At 42.9% G+C, this 14,570-nt stretch overlaps 1 protein-coding gene across 1 annotated transcript; it reads left to right on the top strand.

Annotated features, from left to right (window-relative positions):
- The first annotated feature begins 2,122 nt into the window (after nt 1–2,122).
- Nucleotides 2,123–14,570, top strand: urad (ureidoimidazoline (2-oxo-4-hydroxy-4-carboxy-5-) decarboxylase). Its single transcript, XM_080197929.1, has 2 exons — nt 2,123–2,297; nt 14,218–14,570. Exons 1-2 carry the CDS (start codon nt 2,123–2,125, stop codon nt 14,568–14,570), a joined length of 528 nt encoding a protein of 175 aa, XP_080054055.1.

Genomic DNA, 14,570 nt, shown 5'->3' with positions numbered 1-14,570 from the left:
ACATTTGCATTCCAGGTGTTGCAGGATGTGCTTTGAATAGGGAGCAGAATTATGTGGAAGTCTGGAATGTTGCGTGTGGTGTCCATGCTAGAAACAGGACCACTGGTCGGAATAGCTACAAATAGAGCCGTTGCTCCAAAGATATGGGCTCATCATGCCTTATTTGTACACCGGTTACAACATACACTTCTCTTGGTGTTTATTAGCATTTAAGTCTCATATCATGTCACTCACTATTATGGGCACAGTCTGATTATGAACAATTTGGCTATTTTGCATACATTGGTATCCACACTCGTAGGCTACCGAAATCTGACTGGAGTGGAGGCAGATGCTGGTTTAAGTGGCCAGCTGCTTCCTTAAAACACACATGTATGACATGTATCCCTCCCCCACTTCAGTCCCTGCAAAAATGGGAAGTGTTACGTTTGGGGATGGGACTTGTGATTTTTTTGGGCAGTTCCACAATGTGTGCAACAATAGAAAGTCTGTCCTGAACGCCACTTACCTTGACTGGCCGTATGTCACTGATTTTGACAATCTCTCCCCCAGTGCTCCAGCCTTGGAAGAGGCATCTCAGTGTTTGAGCTTTTGAACATCCACTTTGTCCCCTCTGCCTCATTTCCTGTAAGCAGGGGTGGGGGGTGGGGGGTGGGGGCGGGATTGGTCCTCTAGCTCCTCATGTCATCATATGAATGTTTTGAATTAATGGTTTAAATTGAGTTTACTTTTTTCTCTGTCAGAGGCAAGGGATCATTAAAATCTCCAGGCACACATGTCTGTGTACGGATGATTTGTCCAAATATCGGCAGCAATTGGTGGGCATTTTTCAGACATAATTCCCAAACACACTAATACTCTCCAATACATGGAGCTCACATTTTTCTGACTGTAACAGAATGTTTTAAAGAACAAAAGCTTCTCATATGAAACAATAGGTGGAGTCTTACCACCTCACCACACCAGTTTTGCAGCAGGAAGTCGTAAAACTGGGCATGATGCAACTAGTGGGAATGGCGCCTGTTTTCCAGCCCATTCCCATTTTATCAATAAAATAAAATCAGACCAATTGGGAGGCCACCCAACATGGACAAAACATCAATTTGCATTTTTTTGCATTTATCACAGTATCATTAACAAGCTTCACTCCCAATCGTCCCAGCTCATCTGTCTCGACCACCTCATTCACTGCAACCAGATCGGTCAGGAAAATACCTCATGTATAAAAGTCACATTCAGTCTCTGGAACAGAGAGAGTGAGTGAGAAGGTAAGTCTCTGCGTTCAAACTGCTCCATGCTACTCAGAGGGGGTTGTTTCATGGTGACCGCGTTGCGTCTCAGGTCAGGGGGGCCTGTGAGTGTGTGGGGAAGGGTGGAGGGATTGCTGCTGTTCATGGCGTCCGACTTCGGACCACCTGTGTTCTAGCCATGGTGGTCCAGCCCTCTGCAATGGTGACCTGAGTCGGGGTCCACCTGTCAATGGCCGCAGCAAGTGCCCTCTGAGACTGGCCATGCTCTGCAATCCCACAGTCGTGACCCTCTGTGGGTGGGCCATGTTCTCAAGGGCTGCTGCCATAGCCCATTGTGTCTCAGCGCTGTTCTGCTGGGTCTTCTGCAAGCTCTCGAGTCTCTCAGCCACAGGCTGCAGAATCTCTAGAAGCCTGCTGGGGCCTCAGCTCTGGCCTGCTGTGACTGAGCCATGGCCCTCTGAGACTCTGCTGTGGCCTGCTGTGACTCGGCCATCGTTGGAACCTGCCTCTCATGGTTTTGAATTCATTACCACAGAATGTAGTTGAGGCCGAAGCATTGTCTGATTTCGAGAAGAAATTAGATATAGGTCTAAGGGCTAAAGACATCAAGGGATATAGGAGGAAGGGGGGATCAAGGTATTAAATGTGATGATCAGCCATGATCAAAATGAATGGCATAGCAGGCTCGAAGGGCCGAATGGCCTATTTCTGCTTCTAGTTTCTATGTCCATTCTGTCTGACATTTGGAGCCTCTGGGAGAGCCTGGTATGTTGCTACTGGACAGGTGCACTGACCCTGCGTTCAGTGCCATTAAGCATAAACAAGCCTCTCGACTTTTACACTCTGCTTTCTGCAACAGCTAGAAAACAGACATGGAACTGCAAGCTGTTAACTCCATGAGTTATGAACAGTTTATTGATGTGTTTGGGAATGTGATTGAAAAATGTCCCCTTGTTGCAGCTGCAGCCTGGGCAGATCACCCCTTCTCAAGTTTGAGTGCCTTGGAAAAAAGCATTGGGGATTTTATAGATTCTCTGCCTCGGTCAGGTAAGGAAACTCGCATACATTTGAAAACTCAATTTCAACAAGTAATTGTCAACTTAAACTTAGTTAAAATGTGCAAAATCTTCAGCTGAACACCAGTGTACTAAACTGCTTTTTTCCTTCTGAATGTTACTGGAACTTAATCCAGTGAATTGAAGTCTAACAATTCAGAAACCAGGGACCCCATTTTACAATGCATTGTTGGCTCCTATCCCATCAGGGCAGCTGGAACATTTAAATTCAGTTAGGTAAATGAATTTAAAAGCTAGTAGCAGTCATGGCCATCCTATAGATCTGGAACTGCTGTCAAAACCCAACTATTTCACAAATGTCCTTTCAGGGAAAGAAATCTACTGTCCTTACACATTCTGCACTAAATATGACTCCAGACACATGTGATTGCCCAAACAAAAAGCCTAACAAGTATCCCAGCTGTACCAAATCATTAGGATAATACTTTCAAAAGAATAAAAGTGAACATTTCAGGTATTAATCTAATAAACCTTCTCTAAACTCTTCCAATGCTTTTACATCCTTTTTTAAATAAGGAGGCAGTACCCAGCTATGCAGCATGGCAGCACAGTGGTTAGTACTGCTGCCTCACAGCGCTGGGGAGCTGGGTTCAATTCTGGCCTTGGTTCACTCTTTGTGTGGAGTCTGCATGTTTTTTCTGTGTCTGCATGGGTTTCCTCTGGGTGTTCCAGTTTCCTCCCACAGTCTAAAGTTGTATAGGTTAGGTGGATTGGCCATGCTAAATTGCCCCTTAGTGTCCCAAGGTGTGTAGGTTAGGGGGATTGGAGGGGAAAATAGCTAGAGTTATGGGGATAGGAAGAAATGCTCTGTCAGAGAATTGGTGCAGACTTGATGGGCTGAATGGCTTCCTGCACCACAGGGATTCTATAATCACATTGCCTTTGATCTAGAGTTGAGTGCAGACAAGCAGATTTCTTTCTCTAAAGGGCACTAATTTACAGCATTGTTTTCTATTGGTGATACCAGTTATTCATTCCAGATTTATTAATTACATTTTTAAATTCCACTGGCTGCTGTCTGGGTCTATGGACTGCTAGTCTAGTGATATTATCACTAAACTACCACTTCTTCATAGAGTCAAGATGTTCCCACTTATGGGAGAGACTAGAACCAGAGATCAGGGAGGGGGTGGAGTTTTCCTGTCCCACCCACCATGGGAATCTTAGCAGGCGGCAGTGGCGGTGTGGGGGTTGGGTGGCAGTCCATGTAAAGATCTGTTGACCTTGCTTGAGATTTTCCAGTTTTGGGGTGAGTGTGGCTGGAAAATCCTGCCCCAGAAATATAACAATATCACTAATAAGTCTACTATCAGTAAATTCAAGAGAACTTCTGTGGTCTGAGAGTGGTTAAAATGTGAAGCAAGAACTGTAGTTAAGGTGAGCAGTGTAAATTAATTCAAGGGAAAACTAGATAAATCCATGAGGGAGTGAGGAAGGGAAGGATATATGGATAGGATTCATAAGAGGAGACTCATGTGCTGCATGGATGCTGTCATGGTCTTAATGAGCCCAATGGCCTGTATGTGTGGTGTGATATCTAACAAAGGCTAAAAGCCAACACCAAAATGTGAAGATCTATCGATAATAGCAGCATTACATGTTCACTTTGAAATCAGTCTAATGAATCCTTGTCTTATAGGACGGCTCAGGCCAGGGAATGAATATTAAATTCACTATGACTAGGAAACTGAGTGTGGGACATTCTGAAGCCAGGCAGAAAAGCCTGAAGCCGAGGAGTAGGATCTAGAATGGTCTAAGGTTGTGCATGAAACCTTGAGTGCCACTAGAGTGCGGTTCAGCAGCACAGCCTGAAGTGGCCTGAGGCACATTTAACATAAGAGCGTAAGGACATAAGAAATAGGAGCAGGAGTAGGCCATCTAGCCCTTTGAGCCTGCCCTGCCATTCAATAAGATCATGGCTGATCTGAAGTCGATCAGTTCCACTTTCCCGCTTTCTCCCCATAACCCTTAATTCCCCTGTCTATCAGAAACCTATCTACCCGTGACTTAATATATTTAGCGAGGTAGCCTCCACCACTTCAACGGGCAGAGAATTCCAGAGATTCACCACTCTTTGAGTGAAGAAGTTCCTCAACTCTGATCTAAACTGCATCCCCCCTTATCTTGAGGCTGTGTCCTCTAGTCCTGCTATCCTTTCTAAGCGGGAAGAATCTCTCTACCCTATCCATCCCCTTCATTATCTTATACATCTCTATAAGATCCCCCCTCATCCTTCTAAACTCCAATGAGTACAGACCCAGTCTATTTAGTCTCCCTTCATAGTCCAACCCCCTCATCTCCAGTATCAGCCTAGTTGAACCTCCTCTACACTCCCTCCAAGGCCAAAATATCCTTCCACAAGTGCGGTGACCAAAACTGCACACAGTACTCCAGTTGTGGCCTCACCAGTACCCTGTACAGCAAGGCCTCCCTACTTTCATATTCTATCCCCTTCGCTATAAAAGCCAACATCCCATTCGCCTTCTTGATCACCTGCTGCACCTGTAGACTGGGTTTTTGTGACTCATGCACAAGGACCCCCAGGTCCCTCTGCACCATAGCATGCTGCAGCTTTTTGCCTTTTAAATAATAATCCCTCCTACTATTATTTCTGCCAAAGTGGATAACCTCACACTTGCTAACATTATGCTCAATCTGCCAAGTCCTCGCCCACTCGCTCAGCCTATCTAGATCTCTCTGCAGACTTTCTACACCCTCCACGGAATTTGCTTTTCCATTCATCTTCGTGTCATCAGCAAATTTCGTCACCCTGCACTCAGCCTCCTCCTCCAGATCATCTATATAAATGGTAAACAGTTGAGGCCCCAGCACTGATCCCTGCGGCACTCCACTAGTCACCAACCGCCAACCAGAATAGCACCCATTGATACCAACTCTCTGCTTCCTATTAGACAGCCAATCCTCTATCCATGCTAACACCTTACCCCCAACTCCGTGCACCCTAACCTTCTGTAGCAACCTTTTGTGAGGCACCTTATCAAACGCCTTTTGGAAATCATCTATAGTGGCTCCAATGTGGAACGGTTCCGGGAAAACTATGGTAACTAATGGGAATTATTTCTGTTCAGGATCCATTAAAAATTTACAAAATAATTAAAAATTGCAATAACTTGCAGAGAAAATAGCTGCAACTGTTCTTGAAACAATCAACCTAATTTTAATTGCATTTTAAGAATGATGCAGTAAACAAGGCTTTATTTCTGATCACATCTATTGGACAAATCAGACCACAGAATGTGATCGTTAGAGGGGTTCAGAATTTTAATATCATGAATAAATAGAAATATTGATAACTATTTTATGAACTTTATTAAAAATCTTCGGCAAAAACGCATGTCTGATCTGAAATACAGTAGCCAGTCACCAGGTGGCACTATATACCTTTTGGATTGTAGTGCTTGCTTATTATTAGTCAGTACTATGTTCAGATTATGCTGATTTAAGAAGAGATAAACCAGCGATAGTCACTGAAACAGCGAAGGAACAGCTGAGGTGCATCGGTTTTGTTCACGGGAGAAGCTGACACCGGCACTTATATTTTCTGATTGGACAGAAGCGTATCCGCAAGATTTTCAGTGAACTTAATCTACTTCTGAAATTGTCTTCATTATCAGAAAGTAGGCAAACTCTTGATGGGAACATCGCTTCTGATGAAAAGCACAGGCATTCACAACTGAATCCAAATAAGTAGGAATGCTAATTATGCACGCTGGAAAAATGGAAAAGGAATTTGAGCAGACTTGCCAATAAAGAATACTCTGAATAGAACAGCTTTCTTTTAAATGAAGCACACAGGATCGTGAACAGACCAGTCAAGGGAAAATGTGGCTACCAGTGCAAATGTTATCTCGAATATTCCAGACACATGGAAACAATATTGTAAAGTCAATTAATAATGTATGAACTGTGCCTGCCACTTATATCTCCCTCTTGCAATGTGCTTAGGTGGGAGGGTGAGATGTGGGGCGGATGCAGAGATGTTTAAGTGTGATTTGAACAAGTTGAGTGAGTGGGAAAATGCATGGTAGGTGCAGTAAAATGTGAATAAATGTGAGGTTATCCACTTTGCTAGCAAAAACAGAAGATAGATTATTATCTGGACGGCTATAAATTGAAAGAAGGGAATGTGCAACATGACCTGGGTATCCTCTTACACCAGTTACTCAAGGTAAACATGCAGGTGCAGCAGGTGGTAAAAAAATGGCAAATGGTATGTTGGCCTTTATAGTGAGAGGATTTGAGGATAGGAGCAGGGATGGCTGTTCCAATTGTACAGAGCCTTGGTGAGACCACACCTGGAACATTGTGTGCAGTTTTGGTCACCTTATCTGAGGAAGGATATTGTTGCAATAAAGTGCAATAAAAATTTACCAGATTGATTCTTGGGATGATGGGACTGATATATAAGGAGAGATTGAGTTGGGTAGGAACATATTCACTGGAGTTCAGAACAGTGAAGTGGGATCTCATGGAAGCCTATAAAATTCTAACAGGATTGAAAGGATAGATACAGGTAGGATGTTCCCAACAGTGGAGGAGCCCAAAATCTGGGGTTATAGTCTAAGGATAAGGACTTTTAGGACTGAGATGAGGAGAAATTTCTTCAGTGTAAACCTGTGGAATTCACTACCATAGAATGCAATTGAGGCCAAAACATTGCACGTTTTCAAGAAGGAGTTAGATATTGCTCTTAGGGCATAAAGTATCAAAGGATATGAGACCAAGGTGGGATCAGACTATTCAGTTGGATGATCAGCCATGGCCATACTGGATGGTGGAGTAGCCTTGATGGGCCAAATAGTTTACTCCTGCTTCTATTTTCTACGTTTACATTCTGATCTGCATTGCAATTATGCCGGTGTTACCTAAACTGAAGAGAACAATGGGACCAAGATCAACATCATACTTACTTATCTCTATATATCTCTTGCACATAAACAACTCCTTTACTGCAATCCAACTCAAGAATAAAGCTACATTTCATAGCTAATATAGTAATTATTGGCTTTGAAAGCATCGTAGGGCTCAAATGACAGTCAAAAATAAAATGTTAAAGTTTTACTTCATGTAGGGTTACAAGATCAAATGTTAGAACAATCAGAAGTTAACAATTCTATATTTTCAGGCCTATCAGTTACCACCCATGCAGTTACCACTATCATTCCAGATATCAATGCTATTCCAAAGCTAATCCAGATCAGACTTCAGCGAACAATACAAGGATAACAATTTCTCCTTGCTTAAATTTGATACAACATGGAGTATGATGATGTACAAGTAAGCTGTTGTACCTACCCAGAAGTGATCTGCTCATTTACATGCACAGAGCTCTGTGAACATTTTAAATGAAAACTTAAAATATTGAGAGCACTTGCAGGAAATTCCGCACATTATAAACATTTGCATCAACTGCAAGTAAGTTTTAAAAGTGAATAGGCAATTCTAAAGACATATTATCATGCAGACTACTCCAGTTCTATTCTATATAATGTCTAAGTGAACTGCTGAATTTTCTCCCTGATGTGGATGTGCCAGCGTTGGACTGGGGTAAACACAGTAAAAAGTCTGTCAACACCAGGTTTTAGTCCAACCGATTTATTTGATAGTAAACTCACAAGCTTTCGAGGGGACTCCCTCTTCGTCAGGTGAATGGAGAGTTCTGGCCTCGGACAGAGCATATAAAGCACAGACAGTTTAGAGATCACTGATTAGTCTCTAAACTGTCTGTGCTTTATATGCTCTGTCTGAGACCAGAACTAGCCATTCACCTGACGAAGAGGGAGTCCCCTCAAAAGCTTGTGAGCTTACTATCAAATAAATCGGTTGGACTAAAACCTGGTGTTGTCAGACTTTTTACTGAATTTTCTCCCTTGCAGGGGTTCACAGCACATTTCTCATGAGTCACATTTCTGATGTAAACTGTTACATTGGCCCCAATGCTAAAGTTATATTGTAAATGTAGCCTACAGACATGGCACTGTCAAACTGGAGCCACAAAAATTTCAGGGAGCTTGTCATGCCTTTGGTATATTTTATAAAATAATATAACTCTATTTAAACCACTGGGTCAATTTTCCTCTAAGACCTCACCCTGAACTTGTTCATAAGTTCCTCTTTTTTCTCCTCTTATCTCATCTCCAAGTCTATTTTGTCCGTGAGACCAACCAGCTGCACTCTTGACCCTATAACCTATAAACTACTGACCAGCCAACTTCCTTCTCTAGTTTCCCTGTTAGCTGATATTGTTAAAGGCTCTCTTTCTTCTTCAAACCTTCCATTATGCTTCCTCAATAAACAACCCTTGACCCCATTCATTCTTGCAAACTATCACCCTGCCTCAATCTCCCTTTCATCTCTAAAGTGCTTGAACATGTCTTCATCTGCCAAATTCATGGCCATCTTTCCCAGGACTCCATGTTTAGATCCTTCTAATCAAGTATCTGTCCTGTTACAGAACTGAACACCTCTAATCAAAGTTACAAACAACACCCTAGTGACTATGAAAGATGAACAATGTCTGCCTCACCCTTCAAGTCCTGTCTGCAGCCTTTGACCTAGTTGACTGCATTAACCTCATCTATTGCCTCTCCCCCATTGTCCAATTGGACGGGTCTGCACTCACCTGTTCCATTCTTATCTATGTAATTGTAACCACAGAATTGCCATCAATGCTTCTCTTCCTGTTTCTGCACAGTTACATCTGGTGTTCCCCAAGGATTTAATCTTGTACCCTCCTGTTTCTATCTGCATGCTGCCCCTTGCAGCATCATCAGTAAATACTTCAGTCCACATGAACATTAATGATATTCAGCACCTGTCTTGACTTATTCATAGAATCATAGAATCAACGGCACAAAGACAGGCCTTTCAGCCCAAACTGATCCATGCCGACTAAACTGCCCATCTAAACTAAACTCATTTGCCTGCATTTGGCCCACATCCCACTAAACCTTTCCTATCCATGTATCTGTCCAAATGCCTTTTAAATGTTGTCAATGTCCTTGCCTAACCACTTCCTCTGGCAGTACGTACCACCCTCAGGGTAAAGAAATTTCTCCTCAGGTTCCCATTAATTCTTTGCCTCTTAACTTAAAACTATGCCCTCGTTGATTCCCTAAGCCCAGAAGAAAACTGCATTCACCCTAACCATGCCTCTCGTGATCTTATACACCTACATAAAATCACCGCTTTCGGTCTCCTACACTCCAAGGAAAAAAGTCCCAGCCTATTCAATCTCTCCCTATAACTCAGTCCCTTGAGTCCTGACAACATCCTTGTAAATCTCTTCTGCACTCTCTCCAGTTTAATAACATCTTTCCTATAACAAAGCAACCAAATCAAGTGTGGCCTCGCCAACGTCCTGTACAACTGCAACGTAACTTCTCAACTTCTATACTTAGTGCCCTGGCTATGAAAACCTGTATGTCAAAAGCCTTCTTCACTACCCTATCTACCTGTGATTCCACCTTTAGAGAACCGTATATCTGAACTCCAAGGTCCCTCTGTTCCACAATACTCCCTAAGGTCCTACCATTCACTGTGAAAGTCTGCCTTGATTTGACTTTACAAAATGCAACACCTCACACTTGTCTGTATTGAACTCCATTTGCCATTTCTCGGCCCACTTCCGTAGCGGATTATCATCCTGCTGCAATTTTTGATATCCTTCCTCACTATCCACAATACCACCTGTTTTAGTGTCAGCTGCAAACTTACTAATCATGCCTTGTGCATTCCCATCCAAATCATTGATATAGATAACAAACAGCAATGGACCCAACACTGACCCCTGAGACACACCACTAGTCACGATGTGGAGATGCTGGCATTGGACTGGGGTCAACACAGTAAGAAGTCTCACAACACCTGGTTAAAGTCCAACAAGTTTATTAGATAGTATACCCACTAGTTTTCGGGCTCTGTCCCTTCGTCAGGTGAGTGGAGAACGTCTTACTGTGTACACACCACTAGTCACAGGCTTCCAGTCCAACAAGCATCCTTCCACCATTACGCTCTGCTTCCTACCATCCAAGCAACTGTATATCCAATTTGCCAGCTCTCCCAGGATTCCATGTGATCTAACCTTCCAAAGCAGCCTATCATATGAAACTTTACCAAAGGCCTTACTGAAGCCCTTATAGACTACTGTCGTGCCCTTATCAACCTTCCTGGTCACTTCACTGTCTCTAAATCGTCAGACTGCTTGTCCTACATCCAATATTGGATAAACAGAAATTTCTTCCAATTAAGATTGAGATTGAAGCCATTGTCTTTGGTCACCAACACAAACTCTATTCCCTCAGTACTGGCTCCATTAACAACTGCTGAGGCTGAACCAGGCTGTTCACAACCTTGATGTCATATCTGAGATGAGCTTTCAACCACTTACTGTTTATTTTCATCTCTGTAATATTGCCCGGCCCCGTTTTAGTCCAATGGCTGCAGGCTCCTTCATCTGTGCCTTTGTTACTTCCAGGCTTGACTATTCTAAGGCACTCCAAGCCAGTCTCCCTTATTTTACTCTGTGTAAACATGAAGTGATATGAAACTGCTCTCCGTGTCCTAACTTGCAGCAAACTCCATTCACACATTGCTCCTCTCTTCACTGACCTATACCGACTCCCAATTCAGAGATGTCTTGATTTCATCCTTGCTCTCAAATCATTCTGTGGACGGGCCCTTCTCCAGCTCTCTGCGCTGCTCCAGCCCTGCAACCCTCTGAGATATCTGTGCACCTCTACTTTTGGACTTTGGGTATTCCAACTTTAATTGTTTCTCCGTGGCAGCCTTCAGTTGCCAAGACCCTAAACTCTGGTATACCCTCACGAAACCTCTCCAACTCTGTATATTATTGTCTTCTGAACACCTACCTCTTTGACTAGCCGTTTGATCATCTGCTCTAATATCTCCTTGTGTGACTTGGTGTCATATTTTATTTTCAGTGCATCTGTGAAGTGCCTTAGGAAGTTCCATTCTTTAAAGGCGCTACATAAATACAAGTCGTGGTTACGTCTGCCGAGAATGCAGGAACTCCTCGCCAAGCCCTCGCACCTTCAAATGACAGTTTGGGAACAGAAGTTCCAGCTGTTGCCTGCTGTGACTGCTGCTATCGAGCTGGAAACTCTGTTGATTCACCATTCAAATTGACACTGCGATCTTGAGATCGAGAAAGCCCCTCCTTCCCTGGAGGTGAGGCTATAGCCCTGATAGAGCTCCAGATGGCAGTGCAGGATTATATTTCATGTTTCAGCTGCAGTTGGAAGCTGTCTTGTGTTCCTTGGTCACACAGGGGACCAAAATATCTGCTCCATCATAGAAGAAAGTTAAACCCCTGTGAATCAACTTAATGCTGCAGTCCTCTTCCACTCAGAAATGCCACTTACTTCTACTCAGTCAGTGGGGAATGCATCCTATTTTGACTTCACAAACCAAACTAATGATTCAATAAGTAGAAATCCAACAGTACAGAAAGAGACTATTCAGCCCATCGAGTCTGCGCCAACAACAGTCCCACCCAGGCCCTATCCCCGTCACCCCATATATTTACCACACTAATGCCTCTAAGATTAGAGGAATAAACCCCAGGGCATTAAGGAACAATTGAGCATTACCAATCACCTGCAAATCTTTGGACCGCGGGAGGAAACTGGAGGAAATCCACCCAGACACAGGGAGAATGTACAAACTCCGCACAGACAGTGACCCAAGCTGGGAATCAAACCCAGATCCCTGGAGCTATGAAGCAGCGTTGCTAACCAATGTGCCACCATGCCGCCCATTATGGCTGTACATTTATTTAAACTTGTAGCAGTATATCACATTGTTTTCAAATGCAGGTCCCGTAGTTGGGATAGAAAGAGAGTTATTGGGTCATATAGAGTGTCAATAAAGCTTTCACTTGTTGAGTAATTTAGTTGATGCATGTCATAGATTTTAATAAAATAATTTATATTTCCATTATTGCAGTCTGGAGTTGAGAAGCATTTAAAGCTGTTCAATGTTTTCTTACATAGAATGTTTACAGAAGGAGGCCATTCGGACCATTGTGTTTTCACTATCTCTCTGACAGATTATCTTACCCAGGCCCTTTCCCCCACCCGATACCCGTGAACCCACACATTTATCATGGCTAATTATCCTAACCTACACATCTTGGAACACTAAGGAGCAATTTATCATGGCCAATTCAGCTAATCTGCATATTTTTGGAGAGTGGAAGGAAACCGGAGTCCCACGCAGACACAGGGAGAAGGTGCAAACTCCACACAGATGGTTACTCAAGGTCAGAATCAAACTTGGGTCCCTTGTGCTGTGAGGTGCTAACCACTGTGCCACCATACCTCCCTTTACAGGCAAACTTCTGTTATTCTAATTATCTCGCTATTTCCTGATTTTTTTTAGCATTCACCTCTAAGATGTGTGCACTGTTAGACATGATATATTTTATCACATTTCTCATGGAAGTACAGTATATTTGAAAACTCGTAGATAACTCCATAAAACCGTGTACATAGCAGTTTAATCTCTTAATCCTGCTACTGCCGCTGATTTGCCAGGCTGCTTGTTAGACAACCAGTGTTGAATGACTAGAAATTTTCTCCATTTAAATATTGGGAAACCAGCTGATTCTCGTCACAAACATTGTTTGGGAGCTACTGACTCCATTCCCCTCCCTGGTCACTGGCTGAGGCTGAACTAGACTGTTCACAATATTGGCATTCTATTTCACTCTGATGTGAGCACTAATCCCTTAATCTCCATCACCAAAACCTTTTACTTTCACTCATGTAACATCATAGGTCTTCACCTCTGCTTCAGTTCACCTGCATTGAAATCCTCACTCATTCCTTTATTAGCTCTAGCCTGGACTAGTCCAATGCTCTCCTTGTTTTCAAATCCCTCCATGGTCTCTTCACTCCCTATCTCTGTAACCCCACTCCCTGCTCTCATACCTGCAGCTAATGTTCACATTAAAATGTAGTTCTTTGCCTCAAGATTTTTCAGTGTGTGATCCTTTTAATTTGAGTGCACAGACATGTGCTCACGCAACCTGGTGGTAATATCCTTCCTGAACCTCCTCTCTATCTCCCTGGACTCCATTAAGACATTCCCTAAATCCAACCTATTTGAACAAACTCCTGTTCAACTATCCTGACTCTTTTATATGGCTTGCTGTGAAATTTTATTGATAATTGATCCTGTTAAATGTCATGCAATGTTTAAAAAATTAAAGGCGCTACATCAATGCAAGTTGTTACCTATTGGAAATGCGTATATGTAAAAGCATTGCTGACATTGCAGTAATATCATTGGATTAGTAATCCAGAGGGCCAGACTAATGCTCTGGGGTCATGGATACAAAATGTATGTTCAATAAATACATAAAACTGGAATTATAAAGCTGTAACGACCATCTCTGATTGCTATCAAACCCCCATTTGGTTCACGAATCTCCTTTAGGGAAGGAAATTTGCTGTTCTTACCTGGTCTGGCCTACATATGACTCACAGCAATGTGATTCATCCTTGACTACGCTCTGAAATGGCCTAGCAAATTACTCAATCCAAGGGCAATTAGGGATGGGCAGCAACATCCCATGAAAAATCGTTTATTTAAAATGAAGATTTAAAGAAAGGTTGCATTTTATATTTCACTAAAGCACATAAATGGACTGCAATAAGGTTTTGTTCCTTGATTGATTGTTAAGGTTCAATGTGACTGCGTAGAATTCAGAAATAGCAGGGAAAACAGTCATCAGTGTCCAGTGACACGTGTGTTGATTTCATTAACAGTAAGAGTTGTAAGATGAAAATGTTTATCACAAATTCGATACATATGGCATATTTATAATTTGCATTGTCTTTGTAAAGGGAAAGAGGGAATCCTGCGATGCCACCCCGACCTGGCAGGGAGAGACCTACTCCGAGGAACACTGTCACCAGAATCCCAGGGAGAGCAGAACCGTGCTGGCTTAACTAGCCTCACTCCAGGGCAGAGATCCCAGCTTAGTGAATTAAATGCTTCTTACAAGAACAGATTTAATTTCCCATTCGTGATCTGTGTCAGGATGAATGACAGGGAAACCATAATCCAACAGCTCAGCAGCAGGATCCGCAACAGTCCAGAACAGGAGCTCCATATCAGTATCCAGGAGGTTAAAAAAATCTGCCACCTGCGCCTCTTGGATATCTCCAGCCAGGTAGCACAAGCCACCAAACTTTGA

The sequence above is a fragment of the Carcharhinus amblyrhynchos genome, chromosome 10 (genome assembly GCF_965287045.1).
Source record: "Carcharhinus amblyrhynchos chromosome 10, sCarAmb.v2.hapA, whole genome shotgun sequence".
Lineage (NCBI taxonomy): Eukaryota > Metazoa > Chordata > Chondrichthyes > Carcharhiniformes > Carcharhinidae > Carcharhinus > Carcharhinus amblyrhynchos.
The sequence above is the reverse complement of the archived record's forward strand: the minus strand, read 5'-3'. Positions and strand labels throughout refer to the sequence as shown.

Bases quoted from the DNA above. Each gene is read 5' to 3' on its own strand.
- urad (XM_080197929.1), top strand. From the start codon at position 2,123: ATGGAACTGCAAGCTGTTAACTCCATGAGTTATGAACAGTTTATTGAT. The intron at 2,298-14,217 runs GTAAGGAAACTC...GTCTTTGTAAAG, and splicing joins AGATTCTCTGCCTCGGTCAG to GGAAAGAGGGAATCCTGCGA.